The 26,735-nt window shown below is 43.2% G+C and overlaps 1 protein-coding gene across 1 annotated transcript; it reads left to right on the forward strand.

Moving 5' to 3' along the window:
• Positions 1-1,112: 1,112 nt before the first annotated feature.
• zgc:113337 (uncharacterized protein LOC503741 homolog) lies at positions 1,113-24,403 on the forward strand. Its single transcript, XM_042082794.1, has 8 exons — positions 1,113-1,304; positions 2,254-2,329; positions 2,576-2,651; positions 3,486-3,812; positions 5,877-6,206; positions 14,996-15,280; positions 17,744-17,845; positions 22,202-24,403. Exons 3-8 carry the CDS (start codon positions 2,582-2,584, stop codon positions 22,207-22,209), a joined length of 1,122 nt encoding a protein of 373 aa, XP_041938728.1. The 5' UTR covers positions 1,113-1,304; positions 2,254-2,329; positions 2,576-2,581; the 3' UTR covers positions 22,210-24,403.
• Positions 24,404-26,735: the final 2,332 nt, after the last annotated feature.

Here is a 26,735-nt window from a genome sequence, read left to right on the forward strand (position 1 = left end):
GTTGCTAAACTTTTAGAACTTTTAGAACTTTTGCAAACAGCTTCTAAAACACTGATGCTGTTGCCTCAGTCCCTTCCAAATTCTGATCAGGGACGCAAGCAGAAGTCAGAAGCTTTTGGCTCTAACTTGTAAAGGCTGGAACCCTGACAATGTCACCAACCCCATTGTGTCATATTAATAATTTTGCACCACTAAAAGAAATTTCTGGCCATTTTCCACATAGATCTCTGTTTCTCGAGGTCACTTTTGAAAGAAAGAAAAAAAAAAACTCTTCAGCTCTTGCCCAAGGACTACAGATATACATTAACCTCTAGGCTATAATCTGGCTCAGTTATATACTGTACACTGTCCCTGTTAAATACATGTATACAAAAATAAATACATCTACATGACCACAAGTCCTCTAAATGTCATCTGTAAATTATTGTGATTTAAAGGTTTGGTCCACAATCCAATACCCTTTTTTGTCAAATTACTAGCCTGTCTTCGCATGCCAGCATCTTAGCTCATTTTTCTTTTCACTGAGATACTAGTCTGGCCACTCTCCTCCTTTAGCCACCAGCTCTGGCAGACCAATCAGTGACCAGAAGGGATGACTTTAGTTTCGTTCATGGAGTGAATGGTCTGGTGATCGTCCTTCTTATCGTCCTGTAGCTGAAGGAAGTAGGCCATGCTGTGACTGTGCTCAAAAAAGAAGTTGGTAGCCTACACAGTCCTGGCTCTATAAATGAGGAAACAAGCGCTTGGCCTCAGCTATAGCTTACACATTTCCTGCCAATATACTGTGACATAATTGACTGTTGATTTCAAATGTCAGTAACCTTTCATCGTTATCATGGACAATGCCTTTAACTCTAAACAAATGATTATATTGATTCAATAAAACAAAAACTCTACACACTGTTTTGTATTTTTAGGAGACTATTTAGGACTGTTTCACTTATGGTCAAAGCTAGTACAGCAAAATAAAATAAATAAAAGAAGGACCATGTTGTTGATGAGGTCCATGAAACTTTGAATCCCTGCTTCTTGTCAGAGCATTTTTCTTGTCAGTTTCTGTGTCTTTCGGTGTCTAGATCTTAGTCATACATGCCTAGGGTGAGTCCAACTGTCATACGTCATTAGATCACTGGAATCGTAGTGTCCACTAGGAGGCGCTATTGACATATGTATCAGTTGGTCTTCTCCTGGCGCTTAATCCAGTTGATGTCCAGTATGGGACGGCTCAATTCACTTCCCTGCCTGGAGCAAGAAGCCCGCATTCCGCCTTTGCTGTTTGGAGAGAGTAGGAGCACAAGCGGGAGGTAAGTTGACTGGTGTTTGACGAGATATCCAATTGTCTACGTTTGTGTCCTGTGCATTAAAAATGCTAAATACATTTAATTGACTAAAGGAAATTTGCAGTTTGATCCGCTTGTAGAACAGTAGCCTAGGAAATTGACTAAGCTACATTTCTAATCAAAATCACTTAGCCTATTTTATATGCACAAATATTGTTGTCACTTACATCTGTGTAGGCTATGTTCGTTCTGCGCTACATTTTTATCTTTTTTCTAGTTTAAAAAACAGGTAGATATGTAATTGTAGCCCTACACGAAAATAATACTTAATACAATGGACTAACGTTACCGATGAAATCTTGAGTTTATTGACATGTTCCATGTTGAACATTCCGTGGTCCTTAGACCCATTCCCTCCTGCGTTTTCTGTGATCTCAGAATTAGAAAAATATTTCAATTTGCTACGAGACTCTGAAAAATAGCAGACCGAGCTCGACAATAACACGTTTATAGCCTACCCTCCTTTCTCTGACTATACAATATGAATAAAAATAAATAGTTGAAAGGCGTAGGGCGTACATTTTTTACAAATATGATTTTTGTTGCTGGGTGGGAGTCCAGTTCTGCATAATCGTGTAAAGTTCAGCTTCATGCAAAGTCTGCATAGTCTTAAAAAAAACTGTCAGAACAACCTGTCAAAAACCTTTCAAAAGTTATAAAATACTCAGATATCACACACTTTAGCCAGGCCTATGTAACATCTCACTGATGTATGATTTATATCAATGTTGGAATTAGACAGTAGTCAAAGCTTAGGTTATATAATATCCACATGACTGGCATACATCACATATCAGTTAAAGTGATGTGTACCACATGATGATGATATTGACATTTCTCCTGGCTGCATCCACTGTGCTTGTGTGAAAGACAATACATCTCAAGGTTCTTACAGCATTCTGGTCTTCCACAGGGAAGATCGCAGCTGTAAGATGACGCTGGCCTGATATTTATCACTGTATATCTCTACAGGAGAGCCGTCTTGGGTTGTGAGTTCTGAGTCTTATCTGGCTGTATAGAACAATGATATCCCTTAACATTTCCACAAAGACACATTGCATCCTTGTCCAATTTATGTAATGTTGTGTTACAGTAATGTGTTAATGTTATGTATCAGCTGTTGAATGGCTACTGTGGTAATTCTCCTACCTATAGCACAGGGTACTTGACACACCCTGTCCTATGTATATTTCAAATCATGCAATGTACTGTAATAGTTTGTTTTTTTGTTTTAGGTAAAGATGCTGAAAGTGACCCTAGCAAGATGCTTGCAGCTGTGTGTCTCTGCAGTCCTGGTGTCCAGACTTGAAGGTGTGCAGTAGGCCTACTTGTGAAATGTGGAATGGAAAAAAATGACATATGATATATAAATATATAGCTATGGCGTGTATGCTAACCAGCTATGATGGAGCAGATTGGAGTGCTGAACCTTATGCAGCACAGGGTAACCCTCATTGGAAAGTGTTTGTGTCTGTAGGGAGGAGCTATTCGTCTGTCAGCAGCTATATGAGGACAGAGACCATTAAGTTGTGAATTCGCCAAAATGATCAATTAATACAATGCAATCAGAGTGCATATGACAGTTTTTTGCCAATGTTAGATGATTGTTGGCTTGTTGTGTTCCTGGGCTGAGCTGTAATTGACTGAACTCTGTTGGTTGTGTTGTTGTGTTGTGATTCTTTTTAACTGCATTGTGATTCTGGTTGTCTGAGTTGTGATTCTACTTGACTGAGTTGTGATTCTACTTGACTGAGTTGTGATTCTGCTTGACTGAGTTCTGATTCTGCTTGTCTGAGTTTTGATTCTGCTTGACTGAGTTGTGATTCTGTTTGTCTGAGTTGTGATTCTACTTGACTGAGCTGTGATTCTGCTTGACTGAGTTGTGATTCTGCTTGACTGAGTTGTGATTCTGTTTGTCTGAGCTGTGATTCTGCTTGACTGAGTTCTGATTCTGCTTGTCTGAGTTGTGGTTCTGTTTGTTGTTGTATTTGCCGGACTGAGCTGTGATTGACTGAGCTGTGCTTGACTGAGCTGTGCATGACTGAGCTGTGCTTGACTGAGCTGTGATTGACTGAGCTGTGATTGACTTAGCTGTGCTTGACTGAGCTGTGCTTGACTGAGCTGTGTTGCTGTGTGATGGTTCAGGCAGCAGGGTGTCGGCGCCGGCAAAGGTGGAGGCGGTGGTGGGCAAGCCCTTCACCTTGACCTGCATGCTGGTGAAGAAGGGCCCTGGGGAGTCGTTGTCGCAGGTGCGCTGGGTGGACCCCCAGAACCAGACGCTGATCAGTTACGTACCTGGCAACGTGGACAGCGTGAGCGGGCAGCAACACGTGGAGATGGTCTCCTCGCCTGGCGACTCCAGCCACGTCAGCATCAAGCGCGTCAGCTACCGCGACGAGGGCTGCTACACCTGCATCTTTGACGTGTACCCCTCTGGCTCCAAGGAGGGCATCACCTGCCTCACAGTCACAGGTGAGCTGCCTTGCTCTTTACTGTCAGGGGGAAATATGGTGTGTGTGTGTGTGTGTGAAGGGGTGGGGTCAAGTTGTGATGCTGGTGAAACAGGTCTTCCACAGACACTCACTAAATTGTGTTTTATATTAGGGACACCCTGAACACCTTTTTTTTTTCAAAAAGTGGTTAATGACTTGGCATGACATCTGGTAAAGGCTGGTATTAGACAGAGCTTGTGTGAGGGAGAGAAGGCAGAGAGGTGTGGATCTGTCAGCTTAGAGAAATGTGCCAGAGGACATAGTCTACAGCCAGTTTCCAAATGAAAAGCAAAGGTTTTGTTCTGCTCTCGATCCTTGAAATAGACTCTTAGAAGCACATACAGATTGTACTGCACTGATTTAATCAGAACTGTTTTGGTCTTTTAGCTTGTTTAGCATTTGTAGTTTATGTGCATCTAGCTACTTTTTTCATTCTAGCTACGTTTTGGAGAATTGCAAGATTTCTAGGCTACATTTATCATCCTATAATGTAATAAAATATTATCTAAAACATAGTAGAACATAACATTGTTGAATCCTATGTATCTAAAATAACTCTGCCAATGTTGACATAACCACAAATACTTTAAGTTGGTCATGGTGACAGTTTAATTTGACCCTACTGATTTTGATCTGCTGATGATGTGCCTATTGCCATGGTAATCTCAACTCAGTTTGAGAGGACCCCAAGGTTCAGACAGTGATTTGGTGTCCCCAGTCACATCCACAGAGAGAGTGTGGGAGAAACTTAAGTGCTTAACCCGGCCATGGTAATAGATGTCCCCTCTGTGGGTCTTCTTTCGGTCAGGAGCTGTTGTCTCCTAAACGAGAACCATCTGGAACCACAGGCACCAGGCCAGGAGCTCCTAAAGTCACTCCATTTTTCACCGCTTTATTTCTCATGTCATATTCTCCGGGTCCCACTTACCACATCCCCATAAATCAGCTGGACAGTGCTCTGTGAATGGGAGACTTGAGGTAGGCCAGCTGACGTTGAGGTTCTCCAGTCATCCAGGCCATGGGCTTCATTCCCAGGCTGCTCGTATAATGGTGAATTGTGTGGCTTACTGTAACACTGCTAGAGTTACTGCTGTATGGAAACCATCTGAAATATTCAATTTGATGTAACCTGTTGAAATATATATCCACCTGCTTGCCTCCTTGTATATCTTACATGTGTTCTACGTCATCTCTCTCTCTCTCTCTGTGCTATCATGCGTCTGTGTTTCCTACCTGTGTGGTGTCAGTTCATCCCCATGACTTTCTGCTAAAATATCTCTGTCAGGAGGACGCCCTTAGTTCATTTTTAAACTGTTTGTTTTCCTCGCAGCTGCTCCCAATTTGAGCATTTTCCTACAATCTAATATCTCCGCTGTCACATGTTGGATAGTTCACTCTCGCGTTTGTCGTAACATCCACTTTTCTTTTCATCCCTGTTTCTAGCTTGCCTGTGTTGCTGTTCATATGAGGAGCTTTTTTTGGCAAAACACATATAAATTAATTTTTTAAAACATTAATAAGTCATGCTATTTAATTGTGTATCTCAGGTAATATCAATAAAAACAGTTGTGTTGTTTTGATTGAGTAAAGATAAAGCAAATAGCAATAACCCAATTACAGTTCCACTGAAATTACTTAAAATACAAAATCTAAAAAAAAAAAAGATTTATGAAATTTATGAAAATGCATTAAAATGGTGGATATAGTGTTTTTGAAAAGAGCTCTGTTTTTGTTTGCTCTGTTTGGTATGCAGATGATTTTATCTAATGGACACCATACTGTTTTTGCACAGAGTGCAGGGTCTCTGGCATGATCCAGGCAATTGTTAGAGCAAGTATAAAAAAGTGTAGTGGAAGTGTTTTTCCGTCATAAACCTTTACTTTCCTGCTCTTTCATTCGAGTTTTTTTCCCTCCTTTTATTTTATCTTTTATGTTTTATCGCTGCTTTTCCTGGCACTCTCATGTTCTCTTTGTCCCTCTGGGTCTCAGTCAGCACATATTCCGCCTGTGTTGACGTCTCTTCCACTCCTCCCTCCCTCCCCAGGGGTCGTGACCCACGGGGGCAACAAGACGGCGGTGAGCGGGAAGCTGGCCACTCTCGACTGCCACTTCGGCCTGCCGGAGAAGGTGCAGCAGGTGTTGTGGCGCCGGAGGTTGGCACCGTCGGAGTGGCGCGACGTGGCGTCCTTCGCACGCGACGCCGAGCCCGAGACCAAGGAGGAGTACCAGGACCGGGCGATGATCTCGGACTCGCTGTCCCACTCGGAGCTGGCGCTGAGGCCCGTGAGGGTGGAGGACGAGGGGTGCTACGCCTGCGAGTTCCACACGTACCCGGACGGAACCAAGAGTAGCACCGCCTGCCTGACCGTCTACGGTATGCAGGCGCACACACACACACACACACACACACACATACACACACACACACACACACACACACACACACACACACACACACACATACAGACACACACACACACACACACACACATACACATACATACAGACACACACACACACACACACACACACACACACATACAGACACAAACACACACACACACACACACACACACACACACACACACACACACAAACGCACAGACACACACACACACACCCACACACACAAACACACACACACACACACACACACACACACACACACACACACACACACAAACAAACACACACACACACACACACACACACACACACACACACACACACACACACACACATACACAAACGCACAGACACACACAGACACACACACACACATAATTTTGGATTCAGTGGCAAGATTTCTTGATTGTACAGTGCCTGTCTCTCAGTAATGTTTTAAAATGAGAGCTTCGTCAGCTGGCTACTTTGTCGGCAAGTTTGACTTTTGTCTGATTGAAATTTGAAGTTTGTCTGATTGTGCCACAGCAACCAGACTGTGCCACAGCAACCAGTGTAGGCTAGCAGCTATAGCGTTGTCTGACGGTCGAGTGGGTTAATGCACGTATATCCAGAACAGGTCTGCAACTTTCAGGCAGTTCTGAGTTGAACAGTTTTCCTTTAGAAATCTTTTTTACTGAATCGAAGTTGTAGCCTACTACAGACATTCGATGAGGTGTTCTGCAATGAGTCTGGTTAAAAAAAATGTTTTGGGTGTTGGCTACTTTGAAACTTCTGCGGGTTAATGGGAGCATTTGTTTTTAAAACATAGACCTAACTTGCATCTTTCCAACCATTATTAGGCCTAGGCATTGTTATCATTTTTTGCAAGGTGTTGCTCCTGGCAAGACTCGTTTATAAGACGTTTGGTGATTAATTGATAGCTGTTTTTGGGACACGTTAAGCGTTCTTTATAATGAGCGCATACAGGGAGTAAAATGACTTGTTGCCGTTTTGGGACATAAGCTACGTTAAGCTTTTTAACGTCAAGGTGGTATTTGTTGTTACATTAGCTTCAGAAACACCGCTTCAGAAAGCTACAGGGGAGCGCGGGGCACAAAGTAATGCGGGGTTAAATGTAACATGGACTTTTTTCCTAGTTGCAGATGGTTGATCGGGGCATGCTATTGGACATTACTATGAGACGGTGTTCCACAAATTTTCAGTCAGTATGGACGTGTTTTCACGTAGATCTACAGCAAAACGTCTTTTGAAGGCATCAAATTAAATAGGTGGTAGGCTACTTGTCTTTCGATTACTAAGTTGTGGGTGCAGCTCACTGACTAACAATCGTCTTGTAGGCTAAAAATGAACACCGTTTTGAAACATGTAGTCAACACATAGCAGGAGCTATCTTATCTTAAAAGAAACGTGACCTAGCGGGGTTAGTTGTAACGCGCTGTTACAACTAGGCTTCAATGATTGCAATACAAAAATGTGCGCGTGCTAGTTTAGTTAGTTTTGTGATGTTTTCAGGTTTGAGGGCTTTTCTTGGCAAGATTGACCTTGGTTAGACTCTGCATATGTTATTTCTCCGTATGGAAAATAAAGTCAATTTTCGACACACGTCTGTTATTAGTTCAATAACAAGTGTTGCTTGTTACGTAAAACATATGACTAGTGAAACTCAAATGATTTTCGAAATATTTAGCCAAAGCCAAAAAGTGGTACTTTGTGCCAGCGCTTCCCCACTGCTTGTGAAAGAAGGGGGTGGGGGAGGGGGGCTTAACGTGAAAAAGCTTAATGTCCCAAAACGGCAACAAGTCGTTTTACTCCCCGCAGGTCTTCATAATGGTAGGCTACAGGAAGTGGGGGGGAGGGTATGGGATGACCAGAGCCGTCTGGAGCTGGGCTATAGACAGACTAAGCCTATGTGCAGAGTTCCTGACACAAGAAAAAGTGCATGGGTCCACCATGAAAGCCTTATCCCTCACCCGCGCATCCTAAATGGAAAACAGACTATACCATTATGTCATTATAAGACTTAGTTTTCTGTCTTTGACCTAGCCTATTTTATGGAAACGATTGGGAAGAACATTTGTTTCAGAAAGCATTTTCTATCGTCTTTCCAGGCGCACACAGCTCATTACCATATAGCCTATCGACTGCCTTAACAGATAGGCTCTGCGCTTGGGTTTGGCCTCACAGCGAACTCAACCCTCTTGTTGCTTGCAGTTTGTTAAATAAAGCCATGCAGATTACATTATTCATGCTGGTGTAGGCCTACAGGCTATAATCAATTAACTAAATCATTTGTCCAGCTGTTTAAACATTTTTTCGTGCTACATTGAAACGCAAAAGCTGACTCTCTCACTAGCTCAAAAATGCCGTCATGTAGGCTACTTTATATTTAACAATCGGAAGCAGCTGCAATTGTAACAGGACATTTTAAAAGAGACCTTTATGGAAGGGCTGCTCAGCTTGCGCACCCTCATTCACAATGTTAAATGGTGACACGCACACAACTTGCAAAACATTGAACTGCTTTGAGTGAAGTGCGCTTGCGAGTTGCGTTCCTTCTGTAATTAATTATACTAGATGCTCTTCTTCACACTGAAAACAGTGGCAGTCCTAGCTTGTAGCCTATAGCCTAACATATTTTTTTGGAATCAATTCGTGGTGTGATTGACATCAGACTAGTCATTAGCTAGTTAGTTGTGCACTGTTTCCCACTCAGTAGTAAGGTAACAAACAGCCTACTCCGATTAATTCTATTTTTGCCAATATTCTTGTTGCCCTCCCAGAATTCTTAATATCTTTGCTCGCACACTGTAGGAACTGTAACGTGATTAATGACACATTACACCCAACTCTGCTACAACTAGAGAAAGAATCTCCCGTGTGTAAGTTCACTCCAAGTTGGCCTACCCCATAAATGCATGGCAGTAGGCTATTTCTATGTATCTATAAAATTACCACATGCGTTTGTTCAACTTTATGAAGCAGAATTACGCAGGCTATTTGCACTCATTTTGTTTGCGCAAGAAAGAGAAAATATAGCGCACAAGATTTTGGGCTGCACTTTGAAACTCGTTCCGGCGCCCCTACCTTGTTGCCTTTATGATTTCCTTATAACTTTCTTATACTAAATAGGAAATGCAAACAATGACATGCCCAACCCTGGAACTGACTGACTCTCTCTCTCTCTCGTGAGTGCGCGCGCTCTAAGCAGCATACGTTTCAAATTATGGCAGCCTAAGGTAACGTTCAAGTTAGATCTGATGCATGAAGGAGAGTGAGAGGAAACCTGTGTCCTGCTTTTATATTTGACAAATAGGTCCACCTCTTCTCACAGTTCCAATGATCCGAATAATGGTCTATTTGTTAATCAACTTTGCAAAATACATTCAATGCTCGAAACATTCCGGGGCTGAAGCCACGGCAAAATCGGCTGGCGACGCCCCTGATAAGATATATAAACTCACGCTATTGTATTATCATATATGTTTGGTAATGGCTCAACTGTCTCTGATTGTTCTACTGACTTGGACTGACTTGGAAACTGCGTCATGGAAGCAGTAAGTCAAGTCGCATCAAAAATAGTAGTGGCAGAACTCCCAAGTGACACCTCGTGGTTGTTTGTGTCAACTGCAGTTTGTGCCATTTCTGCCGAGAAAATGGGGTGCGTGATTCATGCAGGAATCCGTCCAAACGTAACTGGTACCCACCAGGGTTACCCTATCTCACTCCTCTGTTACGGTCATCTGGATCCAGCTCAGAATGCAGATGCTGGAATTTGGTTTCAAGGGCTTTGGATTTGGATACAAGGATTTGCAATAGCCTCACAGCTCATGATTGATGCGTTGGTTTAGCCTAGAAATCTAGTCTAGCAACTCTTCGTTGGCTTGCGAGCTGGAAAAATTAAACTTCGACCAAGCCAATCACATCGTGTATAGAGTCGGTATAGGCAGGCTTAACATAATGATGGCAGAGTTGCGACGGTTCGGCGTGAATTCCCTGCTACTTGAAAACAAAGAAGATGGATGCTGCTGCTGGCGAACAGCGTGACACGAGTTAAGCTTTGTTTACGTAAGTTGGCAAAAGTTTGAACAACTAGCCAACTAGCTCCACTGGTGGGAAAACGCCTGGGACTGATGAGTTGTAGCGCTATCCTGTTGCGTGCAGAGGGTATTTGAAAAACAACCGTTTATCCCGCCCCTCGGACTGAGCACTGTGAATGGTGAGTCCCCAGACCGTACATCTTGATGTGGGTCTGGCTCGTCAGGCTAGCATTGGTTTGGATGGTGGATATTTCCCCCAGGCATAGGTTGTGGGTCTTCTCTCTGTCTCTGTGTCTCTTTGAGCTTCTACCATCCAAAGGCAACACTGTCCCCTTTGTTAGTGGATTAATTGAATATCCAAATGAATCACATTTACAAGATCAACTCAACTCTGAATGCCCCCCTTTCTCAGCACACTGTGGTTTATTAATCTCTCTTCGTAATAATACACCATCCCCGTCATCTCAGGCGGGCAATGCCACTCAAAACAACAGCTGAAGCGGGCTGCAACAACAGAGCAACTATTTATCAAATATCAAGTTCATTAATGAGTTTATTGTCGTGAGAAAATGCAATGTGATCATGTTTAGTTTATGTGTGGCATTTGGATGGATGTACATGAGAGTGAATGAGAACAGAGAGAGAGAGTGTGAGAGAAAGAGAGAAGAGTAATGGATTCTGTGGATGGATGACGTGGATGGGAGGCAGAGGCATGAAATGTGTGTGTGTGTGTGTGTGTGTGTGTGTGTGTGTGTGTGTGTGTGTGTGTGTGTGTGTGTGTGTGTGTGTGTCTATGTGTGTCTGAGTGTGTCTGAGTGTGTGTGTGTGTGTGTTTGCTCATGAGACATTGCTTCGTTGGTCAGTGCGGGGCTTGCTCTGTGACTACTGTGAATGTGGGCCTGCTGTTGCATGGGGAATTGTTGTCTTTCACAATAGCTGGTTTTCAGTTGGGGGAGGAAGTGGGGGCAGCGCACGTTAGCAGGGAGTCACAGGCCAGGCTGAGGGGCTCCGCACGCGGAGGTAACTCCTCTGGGTCTTAGAGGAGGTCTATTTGTGTTACTGTATGTCTTCATTCCTCATATACTGTAAGCCTCTCACAGAGTCACACAGAATCTGGTGAGGAGGTGAAGACAGTCATGCACACGGTCTGGTATCTCACTTTTCTAAAACAGTTGTACTTGTCTTTATCTCTGTCCGTTTGTATTCACACACACACACACACACAGTGTAAGACAGAGAGAGACATTTACACCAACAGAGCACACACACCACCAGTGTGAGGCGATGTGTGAACCAGGCGCTGAGCTTGAGCCACTGTACAGTAGTTATCATGAAGAGGTTCTGCTGCTCATACCAGGCCCCGTCCGTTTAAAGGTCCTCTTTGTTTGTGTTGGACATGTGGTCACAAATCTGTCAAAGGACACAGGAGTGTTAAAGGGACGCAGATAGAGAGAGAGAGAGAGAGAGAGAGGGAGAGAGAATCTGGAGAGGAAGAGAGAGAGAGAGAGAGAGAGAGAGAGAGGAAAAAAGAGAGGGAGTGAGGAGGAAAGGGACTGTCAGAGAATGACAGTGGGCCAAAAGGAAGAGAGCATGTGCAAATGCGATAGATGGAGAGAGAGAGAGAGGGAGAGAGAGAGAGAGTAGGGGATAGCTGCTGAAAGGGCTGGATTGTGAGGGAGTGCAGGGAAGAGAGTAAGGGCTATGATTTATTCAGGCCAGAGCTCAAAGCCATGACTGGGTCACTGTTTGTGCCAGCACACACTGCCTGCTTTCTCTCCCTCACATCCCTTTCTCTCTCTCACCCTGGCATCTCTCTCTCTCTCACTCTCTTGCTCTCTCTCTCTCTCTTCCATATCTTTCTCTCTCTCACCCTGGCATCACTTTCTGTCTTTCTCTCTCCCTCGCATCCATCTCTTTCTCTCTCTGACCCAGGCATTTCTCTCTCTCCCTCACATCCCTGTCTTTCATCTTTCTCTCTCTCCCTCCCTTTCTCTCTCTCTCTTTGTCTTTCTCTCTCTCTCCCTCACCATCTTAATCACATTGACATGTTCATTGATCACTGTCGCCACCTCTCTGCATTGCAAGCTCATCTTTCTCTGTCTGCGTTTCTCAGATCCAGCTTGTCTTGCTCACCAACTCAGGACAGAACATTAGGCCTCAGTCCTCCCCTCCTGAGTGGACGAACGCACACTCTTGTTTTTCTTGTGCTTTCATTGGTCTGTTTCTCTCTCTCTGTTCTGCTGCAGTCGCATGTTGACAGGAGGGCTTTTGTTAGCCATGCAAGGAACACTTTTAAATCACATTATCCTCCTTTTACTTAAGGCAGTGGTCACCAACCTTTTTGAGCCCAAGATCCCTGACCTCGGCCCTGAACAAAGGCAAGATCTACCTTGAAGCGTCAAAAGAGAATGAAAGCCAAAATGCTTCCAATTTAAGGCCTTTTAATTAGGCAAATGTATCAGGTCAAAAATATCACATCATCCACCCCTTATACAGGCGTCAATGAGATTTAACATAGAACACTTAACATAGTCTTTACTTACATGATTTTGGTTTTGATTTTCTAATTGGAGTAAGTGTTTGTAACAACATGTCATGATAAATTTGATAATGTTTGATCGCTGTTTTGATATGAAGCATCAGTGAAAGTAACCAGGCCTACGATGCGCTCCCTGTCTATAGCTGTCTGTGCACGTCGCCAATCGATTACGTTCTTCAAATGGAGAACAAATTCCTGACAGTTCCTGGTCGCTAAACTTTCTTTTTCATTTCCTGTCAGGTAGCAGTTGATGTAGAAGCACCTCGCATAATTTGACTTCAGCGGTGAGTCCTGTTGCGGGAGAGAGAGAGAGAGAGAGAGAGAGAGAGAGAGAGAGAGAGAGCACACCTGCAATGTGGTGATGTGTGTGTGTGTCTGCATGGGGTTACGTTCGGTTCAAGTCAGAAGTTGGTCCGTCCGGTCCCGCATTCACGCCGCTCCACTATTAGATTAACGTTATCAGGCAGCGCTGTAAAATGTGTGCAGGATTTTCTCCACTATTAGATTAACGTTATCAGGCAGCGCTGTAAAATGTGTGCAGGGATTTCTCGCATTGTGATGGCTAGAGTTGCGGGTCTTGAATAAATGATGCGCTATACCCGCAATCCCGCGCTGAAATGTAGGCCCTGTAAAACGTTGGCAAACATGCGGGAATTTGGTGACTGTGCTTTTATTTTTCCTGTTATTCTCGGGATCTACTGGGTAAGTCCTAAAGATCTACAGGTCGATCGCGATCGACGGGTTGGCGACCACTGACTTAAGGTTTCCTTGCCTACCTTTCAGTTTCTCTCTTTCCACAATTAGACACACTCTTCACCTTCTGGGACGCATTCACTCCCACCCACATACGGTACTGTATAACACATCAGTTGGTCCATTTTCATGACTTTGAGACACCACTCATTCCAGATGTGCATTTCAAATACTTACTTTGTGTGTAAGTGTTGTTGAATTGTGTGTACAGTATGTGTGTATGTGAGAGAACATGTGTTAATGAGGATCAATTTACAGTATGTGTATTTGTGGGTTTGTGCATGTGACGTGTAATTTGCATGGTGTGTGCGTCAGAGAAAGAGTTTATTGTCCATTGTCTCACCGTGAGCATATTCAGCTCTCTGTCAGTCCAAAGAGTGTTCTCTCTCTCTCTCTGTGTGTGTGTGTGTGTGTGTGTGTGTGTGTGTGTGTGTGTGTGTGTGTGTGTGTGTGTGTGTGTGTGTGTGTGTGTCTAGCGAGTAACCCTCGCTAAGAGTTAAAACTCAAGAAGAAGAAGAGACAAGCTGGGAATTCTAGTGTAGGCACATTGTTGTTATCAGTCTAGCTCCCTAGCGCCAGTGGCCTGTATGTTCTCCAGCAAATGTTGGCAATGAAGAGAAAAATGCTGCTACTCTCTCCTCAGCTCATCTCTCCAGATTCTCAGAACACATAATGTGAACCAGATCACACAAATATGTTTGATCTGTGTGTGTGTGTGTGTCTCCTTGGTATGGAAATACACTTGGGTTCTGGATTCCTACTTCACACTGCTATTACCACACCCTTTGGGAGATGCCTCTGACATCGCTCTGTTTTGTGTTAAGTGTAATTTGGAGAAATTGCTGTGTGCTATCAATCATTTTTATATGCAAAAGTGAGGGTCTTACCACCTCACATTATACAGTGCTGTCAAGGTTTCAGTCACTCAATAAAATAAAAATAATGATTGAATAGCAATTATACAGCTGTGATCATTCTTTTTTTTCATTACACAGTTACCATTTTATATTATAAATTATTTATGGCACAATTTCTGCAACAATTTCACAAGCATCTTATTACTTGAATTTAGGATTGGAATCCATATTCATCAGCATAGATCTTCTTGTGTTTATTTCAGCTCATTTACAATGAGAAGCCACGATGCATACACTACTGACCAAAGATCAAGTTGAACAACAATCTCTATTTTTAGGCATTTCTAGCCTTCATCTAAAAGGACAATGAGTCTCTATTTTTAGGCATTTCTAGTCTTCATCTGAAAGGACAATGAGTCGGAGAGAGATGGATTAGGTATTAGAGGCAGTTGACCCCGCTCAAACCTCGGCCCTTCTGGCCGATGGGGTGTGTATGTGGTGTACTACTGTAGGATGCCAACGGTCTCCCACAATCTCCATGTTTGATGGTTCTCTGTTTCTCGTCCCATAGTCCTGCCCAAGCCCCAGGTGAGCTACAAGAGCACGTCTCCGGGGGTGATCGAGGCCAACTGCACAGCCGTGTCGCGGCCCGCCTCGGAGATCGTCTGGAACGTGGAGGGCAACAACCGGACCATGGGGGCGCCGGTGACGACGGCCCAGCCGCTGGACGACGGGACCACGCTGGTCATCAGCACGCTCGTGGTGCAGTCGGGCCTACTGAAGGACGTGTCCGTCAAATGCCTGGTTCACCACAAGGGCCTGGAGTCGGCCATAGCTGTGTCCATGAACACTAAGAGTGAGTCCTGCATCGCTTATTATGTGTGGGAATATGTGTGTGTGTGTGTGTGTGTGTGTGTATGTGTGTGTGTGTGTGTGTGTGAGAGAGAGTGTGTGTGTGTGTGTGTGTGTGTGTGTGTGTATGTGTGAGAGAGTGTGAGAGAGAAACTGTGATTGTGAATGCACTGTAGATTAGTCAACATCACATGCCTTACATTCTCATTACAAAATTCCACGATTCCAAAAAGTCTATTAGATTTTGCTGATGCTGATGTCATATCATCAAACTCAAAAACTGGTTGCGACTGAAAACAAAGACTATCATGTCAATTTCTGTGAAAACAATTCACTGTACCATCTCTTCATGTTGACCACTGGAAGCTTGTTACCACTGAAGCGATCGTAAACTTAATATAACATTGACTCTGATATGGCCTGCAAATCTAATTGACCAATCTCACCAGAGGAACCTTCTTGTTCTGTTTGTATTTCATGTCACATATTTCATATTCGTTCCAAGCTATCCACCCAGTTTAGAAAATGGATGCTTCGTTCTACCACAGGCATTTCAAACAGTTTGAAACATTTTCAGCTGAAGGGGCCAATCTGAAGATACATCCTAGTGATCTGAAATGGATTACTGGGAAGGGCTTGATATGTGTGTGTGTGTGTGTGTGTGTGTGTGTGTGTGTGTGTGGGTGTGTGTGTGTGTGTGTGTGCGTGTGCGTGTGTGTGTACGTCTGCGTCTGCATCTGCGTCTGTGCGCGCGTGTGTGTGTGTGTGTGCATGCATGCGTGTGTGTGTGTGTGTGCATGCATGCGTGTGTGTGTGTGTGTGTGCGTGTGCGTGCGTGTGTGTGTGTGTGTGTGTGTGTGATCGTGTGTGTTTTTGTGCATGGTGTGTATGCATGCGTACGTGCATACTCATGTTTGCATGGGTGGAAGCGTGTTAGCAGAGTTGGGGTGAGATAGTTCATCATTCTCTGCTCTGTTTTTCCTGGCTTACACTGTGTGAGTCCCTCCCCACAAAGAGCTGCTTTTGGAGCCGGGCTGGATCAGAGCTCAGGCCAGCGAAGCAGTAGTCTGGGAGTGCAGCATCTGCAGGGAGAAACTTAGAAAAACAGAGAGAGAGAGAGAGAGAGAGAGTGTGAGTGAGTGAGTGAGAGAGAGAAGACAGAGAAAGAAGATACATATAGTGTGAAAGAAACAAAGAGAGAGAATGGGGTGAGAGAGGGAGGGAGGGAGGGAGAGAGGGGGGTTGAGAAGGAGAGAGAGAATGAGATGAAACTGATTAGCATGTTATGAGCTTGTTCCAGTTCAGCAGGTGGAAAGTATGTATCATAGTGTTCTTAATTCTGAATGTCGTCATTGTGGCTTGATGGTGTTTGTCATCCTTTGTGACCCTGTGTATGTTTGAGTATGTATGAGCTTACCTGTGTGTGTGTGTGTGTGTGTGTGTGTGTGTGCATGTATGCATGTTTGTGTCAGTAAACTTGTTTCTGTTGGATTGTACAGTATGTTTGTGCACAAGCATGACTATGTGTGTGTGTGTGTGTGTGTGTGTGTACAACTATGCTAATCAAGGTTAACTGTCTCGATCCAAACCCATGACACCACACTGCCAAGGTCTCACATTCACTCTGAATGTTACTCAGTGTAGAAAAGGCAAATGGACCAATTATTGCCTTGCACACTTCTAAATTCCTCTAAATTCAATCTCCACAAACTCAATCTAATACTTTTTCCCCCATAAGCCTGCTTGTCCTTGAACCAGGCCCTTGTTGCTGTTTTCATATTTTTATGGCCTCATAAAACTTGTCATTGATCTACAGTTATTCTGACAGAACTTGTTGACCTACATATGATCACAGTGTAATCCCTGCGTAAGTAGTGAGGCCCATCTTCAAAAGCTCAATGGTAATCATCACTATTTCCTTTTAGTATGGGGAACAGTCCTCGTGTGAAGCTAATAGGTATTGGGTAAAATGGACTTACTGACTAGATCATTAATTCTGTGGTTCTTGTCATTTCATTGTGTGATAATGTGTCCTTTAAAACCTGGTTGTTTTAAGTTATTTATGTCTGGGTGGCTCCAGACGTTTCATCATCAGATGTAGAAATTTGTGTTTCGGTTTGGTGTGAGTGAGAACCTGCTGTTTTATACATGTAGAGCACAGGTGCACAGGTTATATTCAGAAACCTTATCATGTTATAAAAAAACGTGATTACCCTGAGCTGCTTGAATCAACCAAGTATGTGTTAATTTTGTATACTTCATTGGTCTATGTTTAGTCGTTATTTGTGCCGGCCTGTATGTCTGGGTGTGTGTATGTGTGAGTGTGCGTATGTCTGGGCGTATGTCTGGGTGTGTGTATGTGTGAGTGTGTGTATGTGTGGGTGTGTGTACATATCTGTGTGTGTGTGTCTGACTCTTTTCTATATCTCAGTTCAGCTTCTAAACTCTTTGTCTTTCTTATTTCCAGTCGGGACAGCTCTTACCATCCTGATCTCCGTGACGACGGTGGCCTTTCTGCTAGTCCTGTCTCTGTGCTTCTGTCTGTGGAAATGCTTCCTACGCAAAGAGGGTAAGCACAGCACCGGCTTACATGTCAGAATACACGCAACAAACACAATTTCCACTTTCAAACACTCAAATACACAAATCAGTTGTCAATCCTGTGTGTAAACGTGCAATATTGCTACAGGTACTCAGTATTGTATATAAATAAACAAGCAAATCCTCCTACTTTTCTTGCCCAAAGTGTTGCCCATACTGTCATACTATCATACAGATTTTTGGGAGGTATGTCTCTGTTTTCATTTTCTGAGTCTAAAGTCTATTAAGTGTTATTATCTTAGTATTATTACTATTATTTGGAAGGGCTTAGGTCAAAGATGGCCATGAGAATATAGAACACTCTGGACTGAGATGAGCTCCTACCTGTACACACCACTGAGTAGAGTGAGTACAAACGACCCTTCCTCTTGGCTGCCACCCTGTCGGAAGGTCCTGCTATTATAGAGCAACAATTGTTTACTCATGCTCCCAAAGGACCATGGGAAAATAACTCTATTCTTTCATTCAGAGAGGTGAGACCTTGACCTTTTTTTTAGCGGGAAACTGTCCATGGTTTTCACGGCCGTTCTGGGCGGCTGGCTTCCTTTGGGGTGACACCTTCGTGAGGCGGAATGGCTGATGGCCATTTCTGTTCTCCGTGTGTCAGTGTTTAAAGACCACACTGACTTCCCCTTTCCCTTTTCCAAAGTATTTCAGTGCATCTAGGCACAGCGAGATTTATTTATGTAGCGTGTGTATGCCGCCGCTGCTGTGGAACCTGGTGGGACTGCTCAACACTGTATGTGTGACATTGTCTGAATGACTGCAGAAAAGCACATAAAATAGTATTGTGGGAGCTATAAAGCACTCATCAGTGGCATAGGGCCTGAGGATTGTTCTCGCTAATGTAAAATACGGTGTTTAGAAGAGTCCCCAAAACACTTTACGGGTGTAATTTGTGTCATCTACATTGTGCTTATATATACAGGAGGTGTTTTATTGCTGTGTGTAGTTTCCAATGACAGAATGACAACTCTGGCTCTGAAATGTGACAACCAATAAGGGAGTGTTTTACGTTATTCAGTGCTACATGCTGGCCGTCATCCACACGACACTGCTCAGCCCTGCACAGGGATCATGCAATGTGGTAAGGCAAAAGAACTCTGGGTGGAAACACTTAGGATCGGCCCTGCATTGATGAATGCATTCGGTAAAAAATCACAACCATAAGCAGTTTAGCAGGTGTACAGTGATATGCCAACACCAAAAGGTTTGTCCAGAGTCCAGAGACTTGTTATTCGACTCTCCTAATTCCTTCCTAAAGCTCTAAATAAATTTTCAGCTTGTGTCCAGTGAAAATATTTCAAGGTTCTTCTGTGGTTCTTCTGTGGTTCCTTTGGCCATGAACTTCACAATAATATGTTCCTCCAAAAGCTGGATTTGAGGCTACTGTGTTTGAGAAAAAAGAGTCAATTACTTGGTGAGCCTCACAAAACAAGTAGCAATAGCAAGGGAACGACCTCAGAATCATTATTCCTCTAATGGTAGACAGCTAATCCGATCAATCGCTTACAGCACCAAAGCAGTAGACGGAGGCCAACCACACAGCGGGCTGTATAATGACTAAAGAAAGCTGTTCCCAGCTGCTTCCAACAGAGTTCTCAGAATGTGCCAGAAATTAAACACAAAAAATTCCAGCAATGTGTTGCTGCCTCTATCCTCTGTTACAAACTGCCGTTTTTAAAGGTCTTCACATATTTTTTTTACCAGCCAAATAAAATTGCAGTGAAGCAGTTGTTTCAGCTATTAAATTCCTGCGGCCTGCCGCTGAACTTGTGAACTGAGTGACCAGTTTAATTTGATCAGGGGTGCAGTTTCATTGTTTTTCGCTTGAAGGTTGGCACCACTTAAGAGCAATTAGGGCACATAGAGATGTTTTTCCTTGATAGACTGGCAGCCTAGAGGCCCAGTTAAGATGCCCTCTGGAGGTGTTGGAGTTTCTGGAATGATTCATTTGATGTTTCAAGGTTTGTATTTAGAAAGGAACTTAGGCAAATGCTATGCTGTAGAGTGATTTCTATATGAAGTAGCAGTGCTCATGTTTGAAAGATTTCCTTTGTAATGATTGTCTGACTTCGTTGCAACTCATTAACTCTTTGAATGGTGACCCAGCTGTTGTTGATGTAGTTTATAAAGCATTTACAACTCTTTGCAACAGTAACAGCGCTCACTGATAGTGCGTTGCCATTGTGAGCAGTATACTGGTAATATTAATGACTTAATGCACACGACTGCACCACTGCCAGTCAAGGCAGAGTGGAGAGAGGAAAACTGCTCCTTAAGACCCTGTCAGGGGCCTACTCAAGGAAGCTCAGGGGAGTGACCACTTCCTGTGACCATTTCCTGTTTGGAGAGGATGAGTGGCGCAGCGTAAAAGGGGCAGAAGAAGAAAGGGGCAGATACAGTGTCTGAGGAGGGGTCACTCAGGGGTGAGAGATGGACATCAGTTTATTTTTATTTATCTGTTAATTAGCCAGGAAGGCCCCATTGTGATACAATATTTTTTTCTGCCAGGGGACAGTTAGATGTGCCATGGGTATGTGTGTGTGTATGGTGTGTGTGTGTGTATGTGTGTATGTGTGTTTGTGTGTGTGTGTGTGTGCGCGCACTTGTGTGTCTGTGTGCATGTGTGTGTGTGTGCGCATGTGTGTGTGTGTGTGTGTGTGTGTGTGTGTGTGTGTGTGTGTGTGTGTGTGTGTGTGTGTGTGTGTGTGCGCGCATGTGTGTGTGTGTGTCATTTGGGTGTATGCACATAAGTGCGGGCATCCTTGATTGAATACTTGGTGAGCTGAATCATGCCACGCAAAACCTGGACTGCAGCTTTCCTGCTTGGCTCAGTTGTCCTAAACCACCATAGAACAACATGAAAGTAACCTCTGCCACCGTCGTGGACAGATCAAGGGGATGATGTGGAGTGGAAGGACTCTGTGATCACTCCCATAACAATAATCTAAATAAGGGTCCCAAATGGGCTTTTTATTTCTGGTTGCTGTCACAAGTTGGGTACCATAACAAATAACGGGCATTCTTGGAAATCTGAATAAATATAGAACAAAGAGTTTAATTGCCGTTTAGTCGGAGTCTGGACCAATGCTGCCAAAGTGTGACAGGGTATTACAACACACTACACACACACTAGACCACAAACGTTCAAGCACACACTCACAATATAAACAAGACTACTAACATTCAAACACACACAAATATACACTCAAAACCTCAAACAAAACCTCAAACCCCTTTCAAACAAACACACATGTATGCACCAGATCACTCACATTCACACATTCACACACATGCGCACACACACACACACACACACACACACACACACACACACACACACACACATACTGTAAACACACAGAGACACAGAGAAAGAGAGACCACACACTAAACACAGATGCCAGTGCAGACCAGTCATATTCTAACACAACCCACACAGGACAGGCTACATACAGGCTACAAAGTCAACCACGCATGACACTCATCATGCTTCATTCAAACACACACACACACACACACACACACACACACACACACACACACGTGCTGGCCAGACCCCAGCGTGGTCTTGGTGTCAGCCACGACAGTAAACATTCTGAGCATGAATACTTCTGTTCTTATGGTCTTTGTCAAGTAAAGTCTGACATGTCCGCCCAAAATAACTTTCAGTGGAGGATACACTTGAGGTCTTTCAAGAATGGAAGGAAACCAGAATGTTGGGTTGCTTTTAACTGATGTCTGTGTGGTCACTGCCCTGTTTTAAAATCACCTTTCGCAGGAAAATATGGTCCAGTAACAGGAAGGGCAGTAACCATCGTCCGGTAACTTGAAGGAATGAATTAATGGGTGTAGGTGTGTCTGGCTCTCAGAGGGAGTGGGCCCAGTAACTGTCATGACTGACCGCATAGAAATCTTGGCGTGTTGGTCAGTCTGTTTAGCTAGTGACTGAGGACATTCCAATCCAAAGCTGGTGTTATAGGCCAAACTTTTTTCCTCAACAGTCCGTCACTTCTGGAGCGAGAGCTGCTTCTACACCGTACATAATGATCTTGTGTGATGGGCTATTTAGGTCTCTGGCTGCTAAAAACCTATTGTCAAAATACTATCTCAGTCTTTATGTTTTATGTATGTGCAATGTATGTATACAATATACTGTACATGTGCAATGTTGTTATTGACAATCTATAAATTGATCAAGTTGACTTAAATTGAACGATCAAAAGCCTTTTGTGATAATTGTCTCTGTGATATTTGTGATATCTCCATTTTACTGATTTCAGCATCTAATGTTTTGCTGTATGTTTTTGCTCTGTTTCAGTTGATTGATATGCCTGACCGATTTGAGGTCGGACAAAAGAGGTCGTCTGAGGCTCAACACATGCCCAGTTCACAGTGCCTGTCACTGAAACCCTACTTGCCTGATCACCTGAACTGCCAGACAACATTATCTAATGTTAGTCTATTCATGTCTCATGTGGACCAAGAACCAAACACTATCAGGAATGGAGCGGAACACAGCATAGCAGAACGTAGATTAGAGAGGCCTTATTTTCCGAGAAGAGAGAAAACAAAACAATCCATCCGTTGGAGAAAAAAAAAACTTTCCCATCCGAATGAAAAAGGAAACTCGATGATGCATTGCCCTCTGATATAGCAAGCTAACCAAAGATTAACATAATAAATAGGCTGCTTATTGTTTCTGTAGTCGACAGCTCTGCTATTTCAGCTCCACTGAATATGACATCATCATTTGGGAGAGTTTATACGATGATGGTGGTTTTACAGTGGGTGCAGGCATGTATTTATAACTTTAGACAATGTTCCTTTATTGTGTGGTAAATGTATCACAAGACACCATTCACTGACACTCAGAGAAGAACTTAAGTTCAGTGAAAAAAACATGCTAGTCAAAAATATCAAGGAAAACATTATAACAATGCTCTTACATGTAAAAGTATAGCAATGCCCCTAATATCTAAAATTTAAACCCCCCCTGCTATGCTGCTGTGAGTATTTAATGAAGTTAATTAAAGGTCATTGCTTCTATGCAGCATATGATATAGACGTGGCAGATACCCATAATACACTATATTCATAATAATCATCGCTAGATCTTTGGCAACTCATTCCTCCTCCAGCCTGCCCTGTTTACTGCACCATATGACCCTGGTCTGTCTTTGCAGTCTGTATGCTCTGATTTAGCTCAAAGGTCGTAGGGTCGGGTGTTTGCTGGTCACCCTGATTTTCCAGTAAGGGCTGACCGAGGCCAGGGAGGGCCCTCCCTCTGGAGAGAATGCATTTACAGCTGAATGTTTCGCTTCAGTATGGACCCTTTCAACAAAGTAAACAAAAACAATGCTTGAACGTTCTATTTGGGCCCCAATCTACTTCCTCTGCATTAAGATAACATATGGAATGTTAAAAAGGAAGTCTTGTGGGGCCAACTATGATGCTGATAATGGAACTCTCTTGAAAGGGTCCATTTGAAGATATTGAAATACACAGTATCATGCCTTGTTTCTGCAATGATGGGACCACGTTGTGTGTGTGTGTGTGTGTGTGTTTGTGTGTGTGTGTGTGTGTGTGTGTGTGTGTGTGTTTGTGTGCGTGCACATGTGTGTGTGTTTCTAAGCAGGTACCTGGTTTGCCTACTTCAGTAAAAGCATGCTACGATCTCCAGTGCCATACTGTAGATAGTGTTTGTCTATACTCGATTTGTCTTTGGTAGGTAAATGTGGTTGTTCTCTGGACCTCACACATTATGCACTTCAATATATTAGCTTTTCGAAGGGAAGTTGCCTAAATATGAAGATAAGTAATAATACCTTCACTCGCACACAATGCACTAAAGATGGCAGACTTTGCTGTTTTGGAAAATGATTTTCAAGATGGAAGGAAGGCAGCAAGTGTAGTTGATATCGCTCTGCGTTTGCTGCACGTATAAAAGTGTCCTCCCTCCTGCCTAATGTATCAGTGGCCTTTGCCAACTTTCGATAGCACATGACTTGGGAGAGAGGCAGAAATAATCTGCAGTTCTTTTTTTAATGCACCATTTCTCTGTGTTGTCTTTTCTATGTCTTGCAGTGAATTATGCGCTTTTCATATAAACTTTGATGCATAATGCTACTTCTGTCTAACTGTCGTTTGCATGAAGGGTGCAGTGTAATTCATTGACCTCTCTGAAATGCCAACTGCAGGCTTTTGCAGCCATATGAAGAGCCAGATAAAATAGTATGAACGCCAGACACTACGACTCTGAAGGACTGTCAGCTGATGAACCCATTCATCCATCCATCTCTCCCTCCTTCCCTCCCTCCTTCACTCACTCACTCACTCACTCACTCACTCAAACATTCTTCACTAAAAATGTCATGTGTATACCAATACCAATGCCTTCCAGTATTAATGTGCATACTGTATTGTTATGTGAGGGATGTGTGGTATATAATGTATCAGTTTAATGTGTAATGGGTGAGTGTGAATGAACACAAATATGAAATAAAATGTTTTATTGTGTTGAGTTGTAAGGGTGGACGTGTGCTTTGTGTTTCCTGTATTCCTCCACATGGGATTAAAGCAGGCTATATGTTATGAGTTGGGGTTCTGAGTTTGTGTTTTGAAAAATGAGGACAGAGATGGTTTGTTGACACCTAACCACCATGGATAATTCTTTTGAAATTGCATGCATCTTAGTGCAAGGGCATTTAAATGGTTTAAGTGAGTTAAGAGAGTGCTCTTGTACTGTAGCGGGCAGTAATCTTAGCCAGAGGCTATTTGATATGACCTCTGTGGCTACTCTCATATTTTCCCAGCATGCCTGCAACACCTGGACCGACTTAAATTGGAGCGAGCTAGGACTGAAGCAGGCACCCGCCATTGTGTGTGTGTGTGTGTGTGTGTGTTTCCCCCATTCTGTCTTTTTCTTTTTCGCCCTGCCCTGGCCGCTGTGTTTTGTCTGGGCTGGGGCGCAGATGACCAGAGCTGGAGGGCTGGTCTCGTGTGGCGCCAGGACTTTGCGTAGCTGGTGCAGAGATCAGCAGAGCAAACAAACGCCTCGGTCCCGCCAATCCTTCCGCCCTGGTCATGTCCCTGACCCACAGCACCAGGGTTTGGTTAGGTTAGGCCACAGCAGAGCAGCCCAGTGGAAGAGTGGGAGGCTTTTGGGAAAGCCTCTTGTGGATGTGAATTTCATCCTTTAATTTACAACCCCAGTTCCAAAAAAAGTTGGGATGTTGTGTAAATGAAAACGGAATGTGATAATCTGCAAATCTCCTAAACCCATATTTAGCTGTAAAAAGGACATAGACAACATATCAAATGTTGGAAAATATAAGCACATTTTGAATTTGATGGCAACATCTTTACTTCTAAAAGACTTTGCCTCTCTGGGATGCTCTTTTTATACCCAATCATGGTGCAAGTTAGCCTAACTAATTGTGAAGTTTTCCTCCTTTTGTTGTCTTTATCATCAAAACTTGTCCAGCCTTTTCTTGCCCCTGTCCCAACATTTTGAGACATGGTGCTGGCATCAAATTCAAAATTAACGTATATATGTAAAAAAAAGAATAACATTTCCCTCCTTCAACAGTTCATAGGTTGTCTTTGCACTATTTTCAATCAAATATATGTTTAACATGATTTGTAAATCATCTGTTTTTCTTCATTCTTACACAGCGACCCAACTTTTTTGGAATTGTACTACTGCATTCTTGAATTGGTAGTGTGATCGCTCTCTCTCTCTCTTTCTCTCTCTCTCTCCTCTCTCTCTCTCTGTTTGCATAAGGCTAAGACATGTATCCGTTTTTATATGAACAGGAAAATGATGTAGCAAAGGTTAGGCGCCAAATTATGTTTTTGATGTTGCTGCAATGGTCAGAGAGGGATGATCTTATCACCACTTTATTAAGACTTCAAAAAGAAATGTTTTTATTTTGTCAGACTGTATAAATGACTTTCACAGAACAGAGAACAATTGCTTGCACTTATCTTGTATCCACATAATTGATGTTTTGAAATATTTTGATAAAGCAGAGCCATTGTAATATGGTTTAATTATGTGTTACAAAATGAGGACCCCACCCACCTTTCCCACTGAAACTCTAGAAAATGGAAATATCACAGCATTTAGTCCAACAAAAAAAAACGTGCAGTTAGCAGTTTTTTAAAAAGTGTTTTTTGAAAGTAAGAAAAAATCAGAGGCAATTCACTCCATTCCCCCAAAATAATCCAAAGTTTTCACCTTAACTAACACTCCTTTCACCCCAAATAACACTTCCCACCCTGTCCTCTGTACTGTGGCTCTGTCTGTGAGTGACCGTCTTTGTCCATTGTGAGCCCTGGTCACAGCCAAATGCTGATGTTCAGCCTCGGCGCTGCTGCTGCAGAAATATCTGTCCTCCTCCGATGGCCCGATACTATCGACTCACCACATTCCTGATCAAAGCTGATATCTGGCCCTGAACCAGTCAGCAATGTCCCTGAAGCTACATAGCCTTGTTTAGGGTGAATACAAGTCAACTCTGTCTTGGCTGACTCTGACTGGGTTTCACTGAACATTTTCCTCTCTTGTCTCTCTGTGTTGGTGGTCATATTTTTGGGACACTTTATTATAATGTTTCATACATTAGTTAAATCATTAAAAAACACGTATTCATGCACCATTATTGTAAAGTGTTACTTCAATTGCCCATGTTATTTTTTCTGTTCAAGTTCTCATGCTAGTCTGCCTCTCTCACTCTGTAACGGTGCTACATGTCTTATCCAGGTTCTCTCTCACATGTGGTTCCGTTTATTGGGGATTTTGGAGGGTTGAAGCGATCAAGCCTCTCACACTGCCATGGCATGCCTCTGGA

Source organism: Alosa sapidissima, chromosome 2 (genome assembly GCF_018492685.1).
Source record: "Alosa sapidissima isolate fAloSap1 chromosome 2, fAloSap1.pri, whole genome shotgun sequence".
NCBI classification, from domain to species: domain Eukaryota; kingdom Metazoa; phylum Chordata; class Actinopteri; order Clupeiformes; family Clupeidae; genus Alosa; species Alosa sapidissima.

What these genes read in the sequence shown, in the direction of transcription:
- zgc:113337 (XM_042082794.1), top strand. Translation starts at nt 2,582, where the DNA reads ATGCTGAAAGTGACCCTAGCAAGATGCTTGCAGCTGTGTGTCTCTGCA. An exon ending in CCTGGTGTCCAGACTTGAAG is followed by an intron (nt 2,652 to 3,485) that starts GTGTGCAGTAGG and finishes GTGATGGTTCAG; the next exon opens with GCAGCAGGGTGTCGGCGCCG. An exon ending in CACCTGCCTCACAGTCACAG is followed by an intron (nt 3,813 to 5,876) that starts GTGAGCTGCCTT and finishes CTCCCTCCCCAG; the next exon opens with GGGTCGTGACCCACGGGGGC.